Source organism: Salvia hispanica, chromosome 6, assembly GCF_023119035.1.
Source record: "Salvia hispanica cultivar TCC Black 2014 chromosome 6, UniMelb_Shisp_WGS_1.0, whole genome shotgun sequence".
Classification (NCBI taxonomy): Eukaryota; Viridiplantae; Streptophyta; class Magnoliopsida; order Lamiales; family Lamiaceae; genus Salvia; species Salvia hispanica.
In genome coordinates, this window is record NC_062970.1 from 4634881 (window position 1) to 4655755 (window position 20875).

The 20875-nt window shown below is 36.4% G+C and overlaps 4 protein-coding genes across 11 annotated transcripts; 2 read left to right on the forward strand and 2 right to left on the reverse strand.

The window, feature by feature from the left end:
• Positions 1-929: 929 nt before the first annotated feature.
• On the reverse strand, positions 930-2573 carry LOC125192274 (dihydrolipoyl dehydrogenase 2, chloroplastic-like). Its single transcript, XM_048089801.1, has 4 exons — positions 2536-2573; positions 2377-2439; positions 2095-2262; positions 930-1734 (listed from the first exon to the last, which is right to left on the reverse strand). The coding sequence occupies exons 2-4, from the start codon at positions 2395-2397 to the stop codon at positions 1621-1623; spliced, it is 303 nt and encodes a 100-aa protein (XP_047945758.1). The 5' UTR covers positions 2398-2439; positions 2536-2573; the 3' UTR covers positions 930-1620.
• Positions 2574-4181: 1608 nt separating this feature from the next.
• Positions 4182-7806, forward strand: LOC125193973 (putative late blight resistance protein homolog R1B-16). The gene is made up of 2 exons (XM_048091947.1): positions 4182-6848; positions 7519-7806. The coding sequence occupies exon 1, from the start codon at positions 4223-4225 to the stop codon at positions 6836-6838; it is 2616 nt and encodes an 871-aa protein (XP_047947904.1). The 5' UTR covers positions 4182-4222; the 3' UTR covers positions 6839-6848; positions 7519-7806.
• Positions 7807-10094: 2288 nt separating this feature from the next.
• LOC125194526 (putative late blight resistance protein homolog R1A-10) lies at positions 10095-12696 on the forward strand. Its single transcript, XM_048092790.1, has 2 exons — positions 10095-11766; positions 11816-12696. Exons 1-2 carry the CDS (start codon positions 10095-10097, stop codon positions 12694-12696), a joined length of 2553 nt encoding a protein of 850 aa, XP_047948747.1.
• A 509-nt stretch (positions 12697-13205) lies between these two features.
• LOC125193974 (dihydrolipoyl dehydrogenase 2, chloroplastic-like) lies at positions 13206-19183 on the reverse strand. 8 transcript variants are annotated; one of them, XR_007171668.1, is made up of 17 exons: positions 18840-19183; positions 18114-18260; positions 17464-17598; positions 17170-17287; positions 16603-16727; positions 16214-16339; positions 16056-16136; positions 15688-15750; positions 15437-15511; positions 15279-15357; positions 15092-15192; positions 14761-14874; positions 14296-14409; positions 14131-14202; positions 13951-14029; positions 13757-13837; positions 13206-13616 (listed from the first exon to the last, which is right to left on the reverse strand). XR_007171668.1 is itself a non-coding variant. In XM_048091950.1 (16 exons), the coding sequence occupies exons 1-15, from the start codon at positions 19143-19145 to the stop codon at positions 13982-13984; spliced, it is 1704 nt and encodes a 567-aa protein (XP_047947907.1). In that variant the 5' UTR covers positions 19146-19183; the 3' UTR covers positions 13206-13837; positions 13951-13981. The 8 variants fall into 8 exon arrangements, 3 of the variants coding, with proteins under 3 accessions (XP_047947907.1, XP_047947906.1, XP_047947905.1); XR_007171667.1 differs by having other exon boundaries at positions 13206-13530; positions 13757-13843; XR_007171664.1 differs by having other exon boundaries at positions 13757-13843.
• Between the last annotated feature and the right edge of the window lie 1692 nt (positions 19184-20875).

Genomic DNA, 20875 nt, shown 5'->3' on the forward strand with positions numbered 1-20875 from the left:
CTTGGCCACCATAACCACCTCAGATCCTTTGAAGACCTTCATCTGACCACCTGATGAGAGAAAAGAATACCCCTTTCCTACAAGAGCTCCAAGAGAAATCAAATTCCTTTTAAAGTCAGGAATATATCTTACTTCTGTGAGGATTCTTGCAGAGCCATCCTTCATCTTTAACTTCACATTTCCCATGCCCTCGACTCTGCAAATTTGGTTGTTTCCAAGAAGTACAGAGCCAGTTGAGTGCTGCATATTTTGAAACCACTCAAGCTTCGGGCACATGTGAAAACTGCATGCACTATCCATAATCCACTGCTCACTGATATCAGCATCTCCAATATTCAAAGCATGAGCAGTTTCAATATCTTGAGTGACATCTGTTGTATTCTGCCCCTCTGTCTCTTCTTCTTTCTTTTTCTTCCAAGAATAGCAGTTCTTCTTTAAATGCCCTGTCTTCTTGCAATAGTGACAAGATTTAGTCTCCTTTTCTTCCTTCTTATCACCTTTGCCTTTCTTGTTCCATTTCTTCTTGGAACTTTTCTTATCAGTGCCTTTCACAATCAAGGCTTCACCAGCTTGATCAACTGGCTTACTGGTAGAGGTCTTCTGAAATTCCTTGGCCTTTAATGCAAGTAAGAACCTCCTCATATGTCAGTGAGGTATCCCTTCCATATAAGATCGCATCCTTGAGTTGATCAAAACTTTTAGGGAGGGCATTCAGTAACATGATTGCCTTATCTTCATCCTTTAGTTCCCCATCAACAGACTCAAGATCATCCACAACCTTCATAAAGTCGTCCGGCTGATCCATGATCCCTTTCCCTTCAAGAAATTTGATCGAAAAGAGTCTCTGCTTCAAGAACAACCTATTTGCCATAGACTTCGTCATGTAAATCGACTCCAGTTTGCTCCAAACTGCAGAGGGTGTTTTCTCTTTACACACTTCTCTAAGAACCCGATCTCCAAGACTCAGCATTATCACGCTATGCGCTCTATCCATCATGTCGAGCTTCTTGATTTCTGCTTTATCTTCAAGATCCGCAGTTTTATCTGGTTGCTTATACTTCATCGCCTCCCACAGCCCTTGCTGCACGAGCATGGCTTTCATCTTTACCTTCCATAACCCAGAATCGTTTCTACCCGTGAATTTCTCGAAATCAAATCGAGAGGCAGCCATCATCAATTGCAAAATCAGTCATTCCCACATAGCGGCGCCAATTTGTTATCAAATATAAGCAATTGACAGCTACACTAAACAGTAATCGAACTCAAGAATCAACGACACACCAAATTATGTGGTTCAGCTAATGTGGCCTACGTCCACGGGAGAACTCGAGCAATATTGTATTAATGAAGGAGAAGAGCTACAGAAGTATACAATTACAGAGACTACACATTCAATTCCACATTCTCTCTAGTTAATCTCAACTAAAACGCAGTAGCTGAATCAACTAACCAATGCAAGGACCAATCGATCACCAAGAACAGCTCGCCTTCTTGACCGAGATCCCTCAAGCTCTTTACACAGAGAATTCCCAAATTCGAGTATATATACTCACACTCAAGATACAGCACTTAATTTTAATCCCATGTGGCTCGGCTCATTGACCAATTTAAGTGCCACTTTCAAAGATGTTGTGAGACGTATTTCCTAACAGATGCTTCGTGTATGAGGTCTGCAGCGTGCATCCCGAAAATGTGAACGCCAAGAATTTCACCGGTGTCCGGTCTGTATATCAACTGCATAAAAAGAAAAGGTTTATCCAAGAAATTTCATGAAATGCAGAAAAATTAAAAAAATCAAAATTGTGAACATTCCGATTCATGTTTATGATATATGAGGGTTAAGGAAGATGTTGTATACATATAACAGCATGCACCAAATGACTATTATAGGTCATGGAAGACAAATTAAGCTTGTTTTCTTGCTTCAAATGATACTATTTTTTTCCTTTCCATCACTTTTCCGCATCTTTTCTTCAATAAACTCAGAGTCATGCTGAGAGAAAGAAGAGAAGAGAAAGAACATTGGTCCGTTCTTTCCTTGCTTATGAGAAAATAGATATTCTAACATCCATTGATCAAGTACGTGCTAATTACCACAAGTCGTGTAATGTTACCACGCGTTTGTATAGCAGCAAAAAGAAGATAAATGAGACAGACTCCTTCCCCTTCGTTTTCAGCCAAGGCCTTGGTGTTGGCCTTGAAACTCGTTTTGGCAATACTTATTTCAAACCCCTGATTTTCAGCCTTTTCCCTTGCTTGAGGCTGCAAAGTAAAACAATTGAGATTTAGGAACATATAAGCATATTATAAAATCAATAATGAAATCCCCAGCGCCATTGGAAAGCCGATGAGAGCAACTTCCCTAAACTTGAGCACCTTCTTGTATGCAAATGTCATGAGCTAGAGGAAATCCCCAGCGCCATTGGAGATATTGAAACTCTGCAAGAAATTGAAATACATGAATGTGGCGCTTCAGTAGCAGCCTCAGCGCATCAAATTAAGAAGGTGCAGATAGAAGAGTCCGGGAACGACGACCTCAAAGTGTCCATTTAAGAAGCCATAAGGTAATAAATGTTCCAAACAATCAAAAAGCATGCTCCATTTGTTTATATGCAGTTTACTCCTAAATACTGTAATTTCCCTTGCATCATTGGTATTATTTTGTAGCAGCTTCTTCATTGTTATTTATTATGTTAATTGTGCAATATGTTTCGTGTGCTGAGATATCACTCCATATGATTTAATAATATAAACGCTGAACCAAGAGAAAGAGTGAGGCATCGACTTTGGATTGAGAAAAACCAAGAGATATCAAAATCTTGAAGTTTGTTTGAGACCATATAGAGACTATTGAGCCTGCAACCAATGCTATAAGTGTCTGGTGTGACCACTGGTCTAAGTTTCTTTAAAAAATCAAAACATGGAAAAAGCACTAACAACTAACCAATCTTTGTAACGAGCAATGACACCATTGGATTGTCTTTTTATTCTAAAAAGACAACTGCAGCCATTTAGATTCTTTCTAGGAGGTAAAATGGTCATGGTCAAAGCAGAGCAAGAAGTACTTTAACGTTGAAAAATAAGTAAAAGTGATCTTTTGGTTGGTCAATTTTTTTGTATAATGGACAGCTAAAAATACATCTTTTTATTGAATACATGCAATGAGTGCAATTTCTGAAGGCCACCTACCAAATCCATATAAAAAGATTTTATGTACGAGTGCGAATAGGGCCCGTTCGGTACACAGAATTGAAATTGAAATTGAATTGAAATTAGAATTCTATGGAATTGAATTAGAAGGAACTCAATTCTAAATTCTTTATTTGACATAATTAAAGAAGGATGATGCATTTGAAGTTTTCTATTTTTGCAAAATATTCATTTTAGTATGTTATATATTTACATATTCTACATATTGGCTTATTTACTAAAATTTGTCTATGTTTCTATTCCGGACTTTGATAAGATTAAATATGTAAATATATCATATAATATAGATAAATTTAATTTAAACTATTCTTTTTATTTTTAAGAAATATGTATTTGATTAATTATTTTTCATTTAGTAACATCTTTTGGAAAAACTAAAATTGAAAAATATCTTAGACTTGGGTCCTCCAACATTAAATTCGTGGTTTAATTAATCACTGTTCATGAGGTTATAATTTTGGAATTTTAGTTAGAGATTAACCCAACTACCGGGCAAAAGATAATTTAGCCACCACAATATATTTTATTGTTTGTTCACACGAAACAACCAAATGCACCTAATATATTAGGGATTATGGAGTTTTTAATAATGACAAACCGTCCTAGTTAAAATATAATGGCCAATAATCGATTGATGAGGAATTTATTAGCAACTTAAAATTTTATATTGCATGCTATCCAAAATTTACAAGATCCAAATGTTTTCTCTTGGATGAAATCTTGATACTACTTGTGCGTGTCATGTAAAGGATTTCACAAAATTTACAAGATCCAAATGTTTTTTTTGTTATATTCAAGCAATATGGATTTATTTAGCAAATACAACCACCCAAATAAAATTATTGCCAACTACCCAATAATTTATTCAATAAAATAAGTATTATTGGCCTCAAGGTCACCACTAGGAAATTTCAAATGATCAACAAACAGTGATGTTAGTTTCATCATTTTTTATTTGCAACAATCTTTCTTCCTTGCTGTGTTTTGTTTGTGAGAAAGAGAGATTTGAAAAATGGCATACAATCTTCAATCACTCATCACCATCCTTGAAGGAATACTTAATCCTCAACAGTCACTTTGGAATGTTGATCGCAACAAACCACAACTCCAATCCCTACTCCATAAAGCTGAATCTCTTCTCCACATTCTTGAAAAGTCTTCACTCACCAATATACCAAGTAATTTGGAGAGCCAAATCAGAGATGTTTCATATAAAGCAGAAGATATTATTGAAACAAGAATGGTTTCTTCAAAACTTATGCAAGACCGGATTTCTAAGTTTGAGCAAGTGGTTTCCAACCCCGTGAGCTTGGCCTTCCACACATCAGATCTGCAGCAAGTAACTCAAGATCTGGATTTGGTAATGGAACAAGTGGTGAAGCTCATGCAGGGGAGGACCGCGACTTCATCAAATCTTGCTTCTTTCTCTCATGGTGATGTGCAGCAAGCAATTCAACAACAGGAATCTGTTAAGCTAGTGGAGGTGGATGAAATTAAGATGACGGCCGATGCTCCTTTGTCGAGCTCCAAGAGCAATTTGGTGGGAGTTGATGCAGATATACTGCAGTTGAAGGATCGGCTTACAAACATGCAGAGCAAGCTGGAGATCATCCCTATTACTGGGATGGGTGGCATAGGTAAGTCCACTCTTGCTCAAAATCTTTATGATGATCAACTCATTATTACTCACTTTGATTATCGTGGTTGGGCTGCAATTTCACAACTTCCCAATATGCGAGATATTCTATTAAGTCTTCTTCGTCGCCCAGACGACAAGATTGATGATGAACTAAATGGATGTAATGAAAATGAGTTGAAAGATATATTGTATAAGAGGTTGTTTGGGCGCAGATACATGATTGTGTTGGATGATATATGGACTACCAAGTTCTGGGATGGGATAAGGATGTATTTTCCAAACAACAGTAATGGGAGTCGAATTGTGATCACCACAAGGGAATCTAATGTAGCCCAACACATTGTAAACTCCAAGAGTTTGCATCATAACCTGCAATTGCTTAACAAGGCTGCAAGTTGGGATCTACTTCGCCAAACTGTGTTTGGAGAAGAGGATTGCCCTCTTGAATTACAAGAGATAGGAACTAAGATTGTGAGTGAGTGTGGTGGGCTTCCTCTTGCCATTCATGTGACTGGAGGGATATTGTCAAAGATTGAAAGATCAATAGATGCTTGGGAGCATCTTTCAATAGATGTAAAAGCTTCCATTGTTAAATCAGAGGAGCAGTTCTCCAATATACTTTCCTGGAGTTATAATCACTTACCCATTCACTTGAAACCATGTTTCTTATATATGGGAATTTTTTCAGAAGATCATGAGATTAAAGGATCTAGACTTACGAGTATATGGATAGCTGAGGGATTTGTGAAATCGAACGGTGATAAGAGTTTAGAGGAAAAGGCTAAAGATTATTTAAATGTTCTCGTGGAGAGGAATCTACTCTTTGTTGCAAAAAAAAAGGCTAATCGGAAAGCATTGAGTTACTCAATGCATGATCTTCTGAGGGATTTATGCATAAGGAAAGCTAATGAAGAGAAATTTTTACACGTTGAGGATTACATGCGGCGTGTAAGTGTTGAGTCATCATATGACATGGAAGATGTGTGTGCTTCACCACAATTAATGTCATTTGCCCGATCTTTTATATGCACTAATGACAAGATTAATATATCTCCTGTTTTTGGCATATTAAGATTAGTTAGGGTGCTAGATGTAACAAGTATGTTATTGGAGGAGTTCCCAGAAGAAATATTACAACTTGTGAACTTACGCTACTTAGCTATCAACTGCTCCTCGGGTTTACCTGATGGAATATCAAGATTGCACAATCTGCAAACCTTGATTTGTCCACACTTTATGCCCTATGTGCCATCTGAATTATGGGATATGCATGAGCTAATACATATTAAGTTTAAGGAGACAGTATTCAAAATCAGGAACATAAAATTTGATCTCAAGAAGTTGCAGACGCTTTACACAGTGAGGGTTACTCCCAAGCTGATTAGTAGTGGCTTTTTTGAAAGAATTCCAAATATCATAAAGTTGGGAATCTGTTATGGAGACTCACCAAACATTGTAGTTGATCTTGGCCATCTTTACAAGCTCGAAATATTGCATTGCCTATCCGAATTGGATAAAGATGGTAGCCGTTTTCTGCAAAAACTCAGATTTCCATCTAATCTTAAAAACTTAACTCTTGGTGGTTGTGTAGTATTTAGGAGTTTGTTGACAACTCTGTGTACACTACCGAATCTGGAAGTGCTGAGAATAGTGAAATGTGTCTTTGAAAGAGAGGGAGAGGCAGAGGAAGAGGAAGAGTGGGAGGCGACGGAAGGAGGTGAATTCCACTCACTGTTGTTCCTACAGTTAGATTCCTTAAATCTGGTGCACTGGAAAGCCGATGAGACCAACTTCCCTAAACTCCGGAAGCTGTTTGTATTTGGCTGCTATAAGCTAGATGAAATCCCTAGCGCCATTGGAGATATCCCAACTCTCCAAGACATTATGATAGTTAATTGTGGCGATTCTGTAATGGCCTCAGCACAACAAATTCAGAAGGTTCAACAGGAAGAGTATGACAACTTCGACCTCAAAGTGTTTATAGTCTAGAACCCAAAAGGTAAATATACATGCTCCATTTTGTGACTATACTATCTGTTCCTTACTATTCTTTTTGCCTTAGTTGGTATATTTATATTTTTATCACAACTTGTGATGTATGTCATTTGTATGGTGTAGCGATTCAAATATTTTCAACCAAATGCAAGAATCACTCTTGGTTTGTGTTAAAATCTCTGTCCAACATAAACTTGATAAAGATCGCATCTAATTTATATAAGAGTGGATAACCCTCTTCTTTATGAGGCCTTTTAAGGGGGTGAGTGACTCATTTCTAATATGGTATTAGATCATGCCCAATTTGATGATGAATTTTATCTCTTTATCTTTTGCCTTGCCTACTGACGTCCGATGTGTCATTCCAGCCCAAACGTGCGGGGGAGTGTTAAAATCTCTTAAATTTTGTCATCCCTTGTAAGCTATGTGGTCCATTTCTAATAGTTTGAGCAATGTATTACTTTGTAGTTTTTCCTTAATCTGATAACAAACTGCACGTGTTTTACAGTGTCTGCCATTGTTACATTGCTTGCAATATGCTCCTAAACATCTCGTGATCCCCGCCAATGTTTCTTGCTTGTTACTACTGTTTTCAGCTTGTGTTATAATTTTTTGGGTGATTTTTCATCTTCTATCAGAAAGCTTGAATTAATGCAAAAATTGACATGATTTAGGTTGTATTGCTGCAAGTTATGCTGGTGTTTGTGAGCGAGAAAGATATCAGAGAGAGAAGATGCAAAGGGTGGCAGCTATTGTGGGATTTTAGTTGTACCTCTCATTCCAGAACGATTTTTGGGATTATAGTTTGTGATTGCTTTTGTTTTTGGTTGTTATAAATTGATCTCGAATTTAATGCCTTGTAGCAAACTATTTTTGGGATTTTAGTTGCTGATTGTTTTTGTTTTTGGTTGTTATAAATGTTGTCCATCTGAAGTCATAAATAGAAGGAAACAAATTGAAAAGACAAGAGATATTATATTTTATTGCATGAGTATCAAACTCAGTAATGTGTCCTTAAATATAAGGAATGGATGATGCTACAACATGAATAACTCAAAACCGAATGCAGACAATACATTACAAATGAATACTATGAAGTTAGACCCAAGGAAAGTACAATAGCATGTAACCAATCCAAATTAGAGGCCCAATCTGAATCAGAAATAGCACTCACAACAACATTGAAGCCTGTAAATCAATGGAACTTGCCAAGTATCTCAAGATTTGCTTCACAACCTTCCAATGAGTGTCCAGAGGAGATACCATGGATTGAAAATTGGAGAGCACTAAAGGTCTTCAGCTGTATCGACTTTGGATTAAGAGAAACCAAGAGAAATCAAGATCGAGTGCTTTACAAAAAAGCGAGCTCTTGAAGTTTGTTTGAGGCCATATAGAGACTTTTGAGCCTGCGACCAATGTTAGAAGCGCCTTGTTCAAATCCAGGAGCAACCGCGTGTCCATATTTCTTCTTGTAGATCACTGTGGAGGAATGCATTGTCCTTATCAAGGTGAGAAACTGTCCAAGGAGCAGAGACTGCTAGCCTTAAATAGGATAAGGATGGTGTTGGGCTAAATTTCTCTGGAAAATCGAAACATGGAAAAATGGTTCAAGTGTGATAATAATGGGATGGACAACTTAGTTTATATAGCTTCAGGTGTTACAAATGCCACACTAGTAAAATACTAGAATTTTGATAATTGGAAAATAATTATGAATAACTAACTGAATGGTAAAATAGAATGAAAACGAAATGGCTCAGTCCTTTAGATGTTCAAGAATCGAGCAACACAACCACTCTTGCGTCTAGGGAACGAGTTGGTAGGATATAGTGTTGATGCAAGCAATCAACGTACAAAAATAAAATGATCGGTAAACATAAGCTGCAAAATTATGGTGCTGCTTATAATTAATCTTATGGGGCAGCCCACTTACTCGTATGTTGTTTATTTCTCAGTTTTTAAATATTCTTTTTTTTATTCAAAAAAATATGCCTATTATTATATACTCCCTCTGTCTCATAAAGATTGTCTCACTTAGACCGGGCACGAGTTTTAATAAATGAAATGAAGTGAGTAGAAAAAGATAATGGAATGTGGGTCCTACTTTTATAGTTGTAATAAATTGTGAGTAGGAATGAGTTAATAGAATATGAGGTCTATAATAAAAAAATGGTAAAAAACAAAATGAGATAAATTTTGTGGGACGTACAGAAATGGAAAAATGGGACAATCTTTGTGGAATTGAGAGAGTACAAAATTTTATTATGGTTTTTCTGTTTAATTCGATGTATTCTTTTCTTTGTTTTTCAGTTTTACATTTTCTATTTTTGCAAAATATCCATTTTAGTAGTATTATTATGTAACAAAATTCTACTATGTTATAGATTTACATATTCTACGTATTGGCTTATTTACTAAAATTTGTCTCTGTTTTTATTCCGGACTTTGATAAGATTAAATATGTAAATATATCATAATAAATACATTTAATTTAAACTATTCTTTTTTATTCTTAAGAAATATGTATTTGATTAATTATTTTTCATTTAGCATACATCATTTAGTCTTTCTCTCTCGTTATTCATTTACTATATTTCTTACAACTCCCTACCAGGAGTATATTTTAGTAACATCTTTTGGAAAAACTAAAATTGAAAAATATCAAAGACTTGGGTCCTCCAACATTAAATTCCTGGTTTAATTAATCACTGTTCATGAGGTTATTATTTTGGAATTTTAGTTAGAGATTAACCCAACTACCGGGCAAAAGATAATTTATCCACCACAATATATTTTATTGTTTGTTCACACGAAACAACCAAATGCACCTAATATATTATGGATTATGGAGTTTTTAATAATAACAAACCGCCCTAGTTAAAAATATAAAGGGCAATAATCGATTGGTGAGGAATTTATATGCAACTTACAATTTAATATTGCATGCTTACAAGATCCTCATCTTATCTCTTGGATGAAATCTTGATACTCTTGTGCACATGTTGAGGATTTCACAAATGAGTTTCAGGAACAACAAGCAATATGGATTTACTTTAAAATACAATCGCCCTAATAAAATTATAGCCAACTACCCAATAAATTATTCAATAAAATAAGTATTATTGGTCTCAAGGTCACCACTAAGAAATTTAAAATGATCAACAAACTGTGATGTTAGTTTCATCATTTTTTATTTGCAACAATCTTTCTTCCTTGCTGTGTTTTTGTTTGTGAGAAAGAGATCTGAAAAATGGCATACAATCTTCAATCACTCATCACTATCCTCCAACTAATTCTTGATCCTGAAGAATCACTTTGGAATGTTGATCGCAACAAACCACAACTCCGATCCCTACTCCAAAAAACTGAATCTCTTCTCCACATTCTTGAAAAGTCTTCACTCACCAACATACCAAGTAATTTGGAGAGCCAAATCAGAGATGTTTCATATAAAGCAGAAGATATTATTGAAACAAGAATGGTTCGAAAAATGCTTTCCACCACTAAAGGCACACGGCTTAGTTTCTCCACACCAGATCTGCAGCAAGTAGCTCAAGAGCTGGATTTGGCAATGGAACAAGTGTTGAAGACTATCTCAACTGGCGCTTCTTCCTCGCATGATGTGCAGCAAGCAAATCAACAACTTGAATCTATTAAGCTCGTGGAGGTGGCGGAAATTAAGATTCCAGCTGGTGCTCCTTTGTCGAGCTCCAAGAGCGATTTGGTGGGAGTTGATGCAGATGTGCTGCAGTTGAAGGATCGACTTACAAATATGCAGACCAAGCTGGAGATCATCCCCATTACTGGGATGGGTGGAATAGGTAAGTCCACTCTTGCTCGAAATCTTTATGATGATCCGCTCATCACTACTAGCTTTGATTATCGTGGTTGGGCTGCAATTTCACAACTTCCCAATATGCGAGATATTCTATTAAGTCTTCTTCGTCGCCCAAACGAAAAGATTGATGATGAACTAAATAAACGTAGTGAAAATGAGTTGAAAGATATATTGTATAAGAGGTTGTTTGGGCGCCGATACATGATTGTGTTAGATGATATATGGAGCACCAAGTTCTGGGATGAGATAAGGATGTATCTCCCAAACAACAGTAATGGGAGTCGAATTGTGATCACCACCAGGGAATCTAATGTAGCCCAATATGTTGTAAACTCAAAGAGTTTGCATCATAACCTGCAATTGCTTAACATGTCTGCAAGTTGGGATCTACTTCACCAAACTATATTTGGAGAAGATGATTGCCCTCTTGAATTACAAGAGATAGGAACTAAGATTGCGAGTGAATGCGGTGGGCTTCCTCTTGCAATTCATGTGATCGGTGGGCTTTTGTCAAAGGTCGAAAGATCAAGAGATGTTTGGGAGCATCTTTCAATAGATGTAAAAGCTTCCATTGTTAAATGTGAGGAGCGGTTCTCCAATATACTCTCATTGAGTTATAACCACTTACCCATTTACTTGAAACCATGTTTCTTATATATGGGGGCTTTTCCAGAAGATTACGAGATTAAGGGAACTAGACTTCTGAGTCTATGGATAGCTGAAGGATTTGTGAAATCTAGTGGTGATAAGAATTTGGAGGAAGAGGCTAAGGATTACTTAAAAGTTCTCGTGGAGAGGAATCTACTTTTGGTTGCACAGGAAAGTGATAATGGGAAAGCAAAGAGTTACTCAATCCATGATCTTTTGAGGGATTTATGCATAAAGAAGGCTAAAGAGGAGAAGTTTTTAGACGTTAAGGATTCAATGCGGCGTGTAAGTGTTGAGTCATCATATGACATGGAAGATGTGTGTGCTTCACCACAATTAATGTCACTTGCCCGATCTTTTATATGCACTAATGATAAGATTAATATATCTCCTGTTTTTGGCATATTAAGATTAGTTAGGGTGCTAGATGTAATGGGTATGTTTCCCAAAAGAAATATTGCAACTTGTGAACTTACGCTACTTAGCTATCAACTGCTCTTCGCGTTTACCTAATGGAATATCAAGATTGCAAAATCTGCAAACCTTGATTTCTGCACATTATGTGCCCTATGTGCCATCTGAATTATGGGAGATGTATGAGCTAATACATATTAGGTTATCGAGTACAGTATTCAAACTCAAGAAGATAAAATTTGAGCTCAAAAAGCTGCAGACGCTTTACATTGTGTGGGTAACTCCTAAGCTGATTATAAGTGGCATTTTTAAAAGAATCCCAAACATCATAAAGTTGGGAATCCATTATGAAGACTCACCAAACATTGAAGTTGATCTTAGCCATCTTCACAAGCTTGAAATATTGCATTGCCAATCAGAATTGGATAAACATGGTAGTCGTTTTCTGCACAGACTCAGATTTCCGTGTAATCTTAGAAAGTTAACTCTTCGTAGGTGTGTACTATTTAGGAGTTTGTTGACAACTCTGTGTACACTACCAAATCTGGAAGTGCTGAAAATATGTAAATGTGTATTTGAAAGAGAGGAAGAGGCAGAGGAAGAGGAAGAGGAAGAGGAGGAGGAGGAAGAGCCAGAGCCAGAGGAAGAGGAAGAGGAAGAGTGGGAGGCGACAGAAGGAGATGAATTTCGCTCACTGCTGTTCCTACAGTTACAATCCTTAAATCTGGTGCACTGGAAAGCTGATGAGACCAACTTCCCTAAACTCCAGACGTTGGTTGTATCCGCCTGCTATAAGCTAGAGGAAATCCCCAGCGCCATTGGAGATATCCCAACTCTCCAAGAAATTTATATACATGAATGTGGTGCTTCTGTAGTGGCCTCGGCACAACAAATTCAGGAGATGCAGCAAGAAGAGTACGACAACTTCGACCTCAAATTGTATATACGTTAGAGCCCAAAAGGTAAATATACATGCTCCATTTGTGACTATACTAATTGTTCCTTACTATTCTTTTCCCCCTTACATAGTTGGTATATTTGTTTTTTTATTACAACTTGTGATGTATGTGGTTTGTATGGTGTAACGATTCGAATATTTTCAACCAAACGCAAGAATCACTCTTGGATTGTGTTAAAATCTCCTAAATTATGTCCCACATATTATGAGTGACTCATTTCTAATATGGTATTAGATCGATGATTAATTTTATCTCTCTATATCTTGTTTTGTCTACTCACACTATGAAAGTCAGATGTGCCATTTTGGCCCATAATTGAATCTCTTAAATTTTGTCAATCTATATGGTCCATTTCTAATAGTTTGAGCTGAATGTGTGGTGTAATAAAATGTGTATAGATTTATTTTTGTTAGACTTGTCTAGCTATGTATTACTATGTAGTTTTCCTTAATCTGATTGCAAACTAACGACCTTAAACTTCGTATCATATGACACGTGATCACACTGCCAAAAGGTAAAACCCAAGTTCATTAATTTATTCATGCGTTCTGTTTTTATATAAATCTCATCCGACCATTTCCACTACTTCTTGACCAACTTCAAGACCATTTATGAAGTTCTCGATACCAAAGACCGCATGCTGGAAAGTAGGGAGTTGGGCACCGCTTGTGTTCAGCACTCTATGGTACCTACTTCTCGAATGCACTGGCAAGATAATGTCTGCAGCCCATCAGTTTAGTTATATTCGAGTGTTGAGTTTGTAAGTGGCCTCGAAAGAGGATCAACGCTGTCAGGTTGTTCAGTTTCTTCTGCCATTGTATTTCATTCTGCAAAGGATTGTTTCTGTGCCTTATTCCTCCGCTCAAGTTCTTTGATCGAATATTTAGAATCATTCAGTGTTGTATACAGTTATCTACACTTTCGGTCAGAATAGAGACTGTTATTGCCTCATTTGATAATGGGATCAATGAGAACTTCTTTTATAAAACAAATGATACCAGATTAGAAGTCGGTCATATTCTAATAATAAATTATCAATTTGAAGATGTGTACCTTGAGGAGGTGAAAGTTCGAATTGAAGAGTTGTTGCAAACCAAACACAGCTGTTCTGATAGCATCAATGCCTTTGTCTTTCTGAAACTTTCATAACCATTGGATGATTTAAAAACTCCCTGCTCATTTGTAATAGCTAAAAAATCTCTTACAAGAATGAAGATCCTATACAGTTGCGTTCGCAAATCTCTTACAAGAATGAGGGTCCTATGCAGCGACGAGTGGTTATACAGCAACAGGTTCACTAACTTGCTTAGTATTATGGGAGTTTACCTGTACCAGGGGATTTCAGTAAAGAAATTATCTTATGCAATATTTGTGAGTTTGTGTGTGTTCAGTGATAATAATTGGATCCCAATAACTCAGAAGCTTACCTTCGCCGATTTATATAGCTCGTCAAGAACTTCGGATAATGTTGGGTGTGCATGAACGGCAAACTTTATGTCCTGTGAGGTACCAAAAAAACATAAGTGATATTCCAATACCTCCATGTTGGACCTTTCAAGATTGCTAATTGTGAGCAATGAGCATTCCCATACCTGAACTCTGGTTCCTAATGCAATAGCATTAGATGCTTCGTGTATGAGGTCTGCTGCATGCATCCCGAAAATGTGAACGCCAAGAATTTCACCGGTATCAGGTCTGTATATCAACTGCAAAGGCGTATCAAAGAAATTTCATGAAAAGCAGAAATATTAAAAAATAAATAAATAATTTGAACATTCCAATTCGGGTTAATGAAGATACCGCACACATATAACATAATGCGTCAAATGACTATTATAGGTCATGGAAGACAGATGAAGATGGTTTTCTTGCTTCAAATGATGCTATTTTTCCCCTTCAGAAAGGAGAGAAGACAAGGAACCTTAGTCTGTTTTATCCTTGATTCTCAGGAAGTTGATTTTCTAACATCCATCGATCAAGTGTGTGCTAATTACCACAACTCGTGTAATGTTTTCACACATTTGTATAGCAGTAAAAAGAAGATAAAGGAGACAGACCTTTGCGAGTCCTTCCCCTTCATTTTCAGCCAAGGCCTTGGTGTTGGCCTTGAAACTCGTTTTGGCAATACTTATTTCAAACCCCTGACTTTCAGCCTTTTCCCTTGCTTGAGGCTGTAAAGTAAAATAATTGAGATTTAAGTAGGCACAAACAGGCAAAATCCTATCCACAAATTTTATGCAGAGTTTATGAAATTTAGCGATGTTAAGCAGGTTTTAACTTGTATGAAATGAAATAATTGTAATTATAGTTTGAAGTTACTAGAAAGTGACTCATGTAAGAAGTTAAAGCAAGAGTTAATCCAGTTCAAGTCCTATGCGACAAATTTACCTCGGTTAGCCCAACCATACTGATCTCAGGATGAGTGAAACAGGCTGCTGGAATGCTTAAATGGTTAAGCACGTGATCATTTCCAGTAAGTTGTTCGACAACTGTTAAAAGAATATATTATATTTTAGAAGAAACAGTAAGTAAAAGATAAGTTCACATACTGATTTAATTAAGTACAATCACCTACCAGAAATTCCTTGAGCACTTGCTGTATGGGCGAGCATCAATTTACCATTTGCATCACCAATGCAGTACAAGTGCGGGATCTGATGACAGAAATATTGTGTCAAGCACAATAAAGCTTGTCGTTAAAAGTTGCCAGTGACAAATACATGACCAACTAACCAGGTTTCCATCTGCATCAATTACTCGCATGCGCTCATCAACAGGAACAAAACCTCTTTGTGTCTCCACATTAATCTGCAGTCATGTGAAGACAGACCGTCTTTTATATACTTTGATACTGATAAAGTGAAAATTCATTCAATGTACAGAAACTCATGTGCAATGTATGAGCAACAGAACCAAAATACAAGGACCATACGTTGGTTTGGTAACAAATTTATAATATATAAGATAGGTTATCAAATGCATACATTCTCCAGTCCAAGGCCTTTTGTGAATGGAGCCCTTCCGGTTGCAATTAATGCTGCATCGACCTACATCAAAACAGTGTTACTTGCTCACAGACAGTTCATATCTTACACTACTAAATGCGAAGAGTCAAATTTGATGGGTGTAAGAAAGCTTCCAGAGACCCTTGCATGAGTAAAACATGTACTAGTATATTGAAGGAAATTCAAATTTCTTTTGCTCAGTTGGTTACTATTTAAACTTGAGCGCTGGTGAACTTTTTTACTTTCTTTCTGAAATTTTGGGTGAAGGAGGCGGCAAGTCCCAGGTTGTACATTCGTTAGTTCATAGGAATGCATGGAAGAGGGTAACCAGGAAAAGTATTTGTTACCTCCAGTGTATCTTTTGGTTCTTTTGTCTTCGCATCAATAAGCTCAATAGTCACTGGCTTCCCATCTTTTGCAGGAGTTATCTTTCGAAAGTACCAGAATAAAATTTATCAGTATGCTTTAGAGGAAGCTATGAGCAAAATAAGAAACAACTATATACCTTGGTAGCAAATACTCCAGTGTGATAATCAATTTTTCGTGGATTTATCAAAACTCGTTGAGCTAGCTTGCCTATCTCAGGATCAAATCCGGGCATAAGTTGATCCATAGCTTCAATGAATGTAACCTATATAACCTTGCATAATTAGTTGCTTGAAGGAGCATCTCCATCTCTGGTAGGGATCGTGTCTTAGCAAGACGTTTGAGTTTGTCCAAAAAAAGGTTAAGGTGTTGACGAGAATAGGAACCGGGTTGATTATCTATTTCTCTCATTCTTACAATTTCTCACCAAAATAGAAATTTTTTAGTTTGAGAAACAAAAAGTTAAAATACCCTTTTTTTTATCAGGCTTGAAAGAGCTAGAGAAGAATGCATTTTTTTGGCCATTACCTCACTACCAAGAGCAGTGTATACATCACTGAACTCAAGCCCAATGTAACCACTTCCAACTATGGCGATCCAATCCGGAACAAATTCCAATTTAAGGGCATGGTCACTGGTTATTACCGTCTTCCCTGCAGATTAGGGATACTAGGATGCATCAGGTTATTTGATACCAATCAAATGTTTAAAGAGAATGATAGAGATATCACCTATAAGACATACAATGCTCCAAAAAACAGAGGACAAAGAGAAAAGGAGAAAACATGACCTCTTTTTTAACTAATCTATTTTTCTTCTCTCATCCTCCCCCAACTACGGCACCATTTAGATTCATAAGAAAAAGATGGATTACATATAAAGTATGTTACAGAAGATCAACATAGCACGCTGTTGCATAATTGTGTGCAGGTCATGGCATTTTCAGCTGACAAAAAAATAGACAATGAGCAAGTGATAAAGATACAAGTATCAGATAATGCATTCCTGAGTCATCAATAAATGTTAGAGAGACAATAGATCTGTCAGGGAGTGTGGATATCAAAATAGTAGTAATTAAATGGAGAGAGTATCTACCATCAACTTCAATTCCTCTAGGAACAAAAGGAACTGACCCTGTGGCAATAATTATGTCCTTTGCAGTAACCACATTGTCAGATGAACCAATTTTTCCATATTTGACTTTCTGAAGACCCTGAAATAATTAAAGCGATTTCTAGAGTGAATCATACGAACTCGATCCTCATTATGAAAGAATCAAACTGAATAAGCAGTCCCATCAGTTACATTGTCCTCCAATATATCTAGAATAAGAGAATAGTTTTCAGTCAATATTTATATACAGTTTAAAGGGTAACAGTTAGAGCATACCACTATGGTGCCAAATCCTGTTAAAATGTCCACGCCAAGTGCTTTCAGTGAATTAGTCAAATTACCACGGATTTTTGAAGCAAGATTATTAGCATGGTCGGCGACTGCCTGTCTGTCATACCCAGCAGCAGCAACCTATAATTAGAGATCAAAAAGAAAAAAAGACCAAGTTATGACGCAGTTTCAAGGAACCATAGAGGCATAATTAATCTTTGGAAGTATCGGTTCAGTCAAAGGAATGTCATTGTAGTAATTACGATACAATGAAAAAACAAGACACAACAAAATTAAGAACTAAGAGCGATTTCAGCATCAAGTGTGAAGAATAATCTAATTTCAACACAAACTTCAACCACTAACTCCTTATGCTTATCATTGTTTCAGGGATTAGATGGCTGGTCTCAACTCATTTTACGGACAAACAAGTACAGATAGGTGTATGGTGAATAATTTAAACTGCATATGAAAGGAGTAGTAGTAATAAACACTGTCCACAATTGTAATAATCTAGAACAAAGTCAGCTATTATTCCCACAAATAGATTTTCAGAGGCTTATGCTGAGGTATCGTATAAAGAAAGCTACACAACTTCTGAATGAAACTATTGAATTTGTGATTTTCATTTTTATTCTAAAGAGTAAAGGAAATACCTGCAAACCTAAAGCTTTCAGATGATGCTCATCTTGAAGTTCGCGCATCCTACCACTTACTGCTAGTAGGGCTTTAGAAGGAACACACCCTCGATTTACACAAGTTCCACCCATCACATCGCCCTCAATAATAGCTGTTTTGAGACCCTGAAAGTAACCATGGAATTCTTGAGGTTTTATTACAACTAATACATCTATAGAATTATCTCTCATATAAAAGAGAGATAAAAATATAAAGATTGGAAATAATATTTCATGGTGCAAGCAAAGTGAAGATCCAAGTGATGTTCAGACTCAATCCATTCTAAACCCAACACATCTCATGATTCAACTAAGGCTCAAAAGTTGAAAACCATAAAATTCATAAATATAGCTGAATTTCCAGCTCAACACCTTGGTCAAGGGTATAAGAGGCTTATCCATCAATTATGAAATCGAATGCAACTGAAAAGCCTAACCTATAACATGAACTGTTATTGAACAATGTAGCTAATTTTTTAGCTCAAAACCCTCAAGATGGAAATGAAAAATGTCATAATAAACTAAAACTGGAACTTAAGGTATATAGAATCAAACTTTCACATATTAGTAATCAATAATGAAGCTCAAACACTCCAAAATCAGCCTAACACCACAGAGTTTCAGCTCGAATTTAGCCCTAACCACCGAAATCAGTCATCACCCGAGCATAAAGGCACAAACTAAGAATGAAATCAAAGCTCCTACTTTCTCCACGGCATGCAGCGCAGCCCCATGGCCGCCGACACCAGCTCCAATAATGACGAGATCATAATCGAACGATGCCGGAGCGCTGCTTCCATTGCCCGCAGCTGAATTCGAAGCCGAGGAAACTGACAGCCGCCGAGAATTCGCCTTCGCTGAGACAGCTCTGACGCCGTGATTCCGGAACTGCGGCGGCGAGCGAAATCCAAACGCCTCTGTCCGGAGGCCGCACAGTCGTGAACTCGAATGTGGCCGGAGAGTGGAATACGGTGGGTTGGAGATCGACAGAGGCGAAATTGAAGCATGCATCTCGGAGCTCAGTAGGTGTGTGCGTGTGTGTGATTCGATTCGACAGTTGGAGATAAACATAAACCCCGGCTGACGCTGACGTGGCGAACGGTCTCAAATTTTATCCAACTACACTGTGCCAACTATTTATTGTCCATTATTAATTTATTTTACAATTAAGAAATATTCTTACTTTAGTAGATAAAATTGGAATAATAAATCCAAGACCAATGGATTAATAATTAAGAGAGTTAACTTAGGACGAATATGTGTGATATAGATGTATAGATCACATCGTCATTGCTCCCTCCGTTCACGAATAAGAGTCTCGTTTTTCTATTTTGGTCCGTCCACGAATAAAAGTCCCGGCTCATAATTACCATAAATGGTAAAGAGACCCCACATTCCACTAACTCATTTCACTCACATATCATTTAAAACTAATATATACAAGTGGGACCCCTATTCCACTAACTTTCTTCCACCCACTTTTCTTAACATTTCTTAAAACCCGTGCCATTTAGAAATGAGACTTTTAATCGTGGACGGATGGAGTATATCACATGATCATATTCGATGTAGATATAAAAAGAGAATAATGTTAACAAGACTCTTCTCAATATTATTTTCTCTTTTATTTTATTATTTTTTAACTTTAACTATTTATTAGTACTATTTTTACAAAATGGGTGTGCAAAAGTGATACAAAATGGGTGTGCAAAAATGACCGGGACTCATAAAATGGGACGGATAGAGTATTTCATTTTTAGTCCGATCATCATTACATTACCTTATTTGGAGTATATTTTATATGGAATAATTAATAAATAGATGACATATTTCATTTACTCATTCTATTTAAATTTTATTATAAAATTAATATATAAAATACCATTTATATTTCATTAACTTTAACACATTTATGGGTATTTTAAAAAATCCAAACTAAATTAGAGTATTATGATACGTATTGACAAAAGGAGGAAATATGTTTGACAAAATTTTATATAATACTCCCTCCAATTGTCCAAATATGATACATTTTGTGACTTCGGTTGTCCATCATTCATGTGTATACTTTCTAATTTTAGTATGTGTTAGCCATATATTTTAATAACTCATTACACTCATATTTACTATCCTTTAGTGTCAAAGAAATAGGTTAAGGAAGTATTTCTTTTTGTCGGTCTCATAATAATAATTCATATCTATTTATAAAAACTTTTTTCGCATTCTCTTTCATTTTACTACATCATTTAAGGGCCACATCATCTTCTACAATGTTTCAACAACTTTTTCTCTATCTCTTTTACTGTACAAATTACGTACCCCCGTCCACGAAAAATAGGACACATTTGTCATTTTTTATTGTTTATAAAAAATGGTGCACATTAAAAAAATTAAAGTTTTCAACAACTTCTCTCTTACTTTTTTCCTTTATCTCTTACTAATAATATGGACCCCACATTCCACTAGCACCAGTACTTTTTTTCCTTCTTTCATACTTCATCAATTCTATATTAAAACTCATGTCATTCACAAAGTGTCATATTTTTCGTGGACGGCTGGAGTATTAAAATCCGTGACATTCCCAAATGACTTATTTTTATCAAACGAATGAAGTATACAAAAATATGATCCACATTCCACTAGTTTTTGCACTCATTTTCTTTAAGTGTGTCAAGTAAGATAAAAATGTCTCGTAAGTTAGTTAAATATGGTGATAGACATGCCGCGAGAAGTACCAAACA

Bases quoted from the DNA above. Each gene is read 5' to 3' on its own strand.
- LOC125192274 (XM_048089801.1), bottom strand. From the start codon at position 2,397: ATGACATTTGCATACAAGAAG. The intron at 2,263-2,376 runs GTGCTCAAGTTT...TTTACTTTGCAG, and splicing joins TGACATTTGCATACAAGAAG to CCTCAAGCAAGGGAAAAGGC. The intron at 1,735-2,094 runs GTAATTAGCACG...CTTTTTATGCAG, and splicing joins GTAACATTACACGACTTGTG to TTGATATACAGACCGGACAC.
- LOC125193973 (XM_048091947.1), top strand. From the start codon at position 4,223: ATGGCATACAATCTTCAATCACTCATCACCATCCTTGAAGGAATACTT.
- LOC125194526 (XM_048092790.1), top strand. From the start codon at position 10,095: ATGGCATACAATCTTCAATCACTCATCACTATCCTCCAACTAATTCTT. The intron at 11,767-11,815 runs GTATGTTTCCCA...TACGCTACTTAG, and splicing joins TAGGGTGCTAGATGTAATGG to CTATCAACTGCTCTTCGCGT.
- LOC125193974 (XM_048091950.1), bottom strand. From the start codon at position 19,145: ATGCATGCTTCAATTTCGCCTCTGTCGATCTCCAACCCACCGTATTCC. The intron at 18,261-18,839 runs GTAGGAGCTTTG...GGTTACTTTCAG, and splicing joins CGCTGCATGCCGTGGAGAAA to GGTCTCAAAACAGCTATTAT. The intron at 16,137-16,213 runs GTATATAGTTGT...TACTTTCGAAAG, and splicing joins CTGGAGTATTTGCTACCAAG to ATAACTCCTGCAAAAGATGG.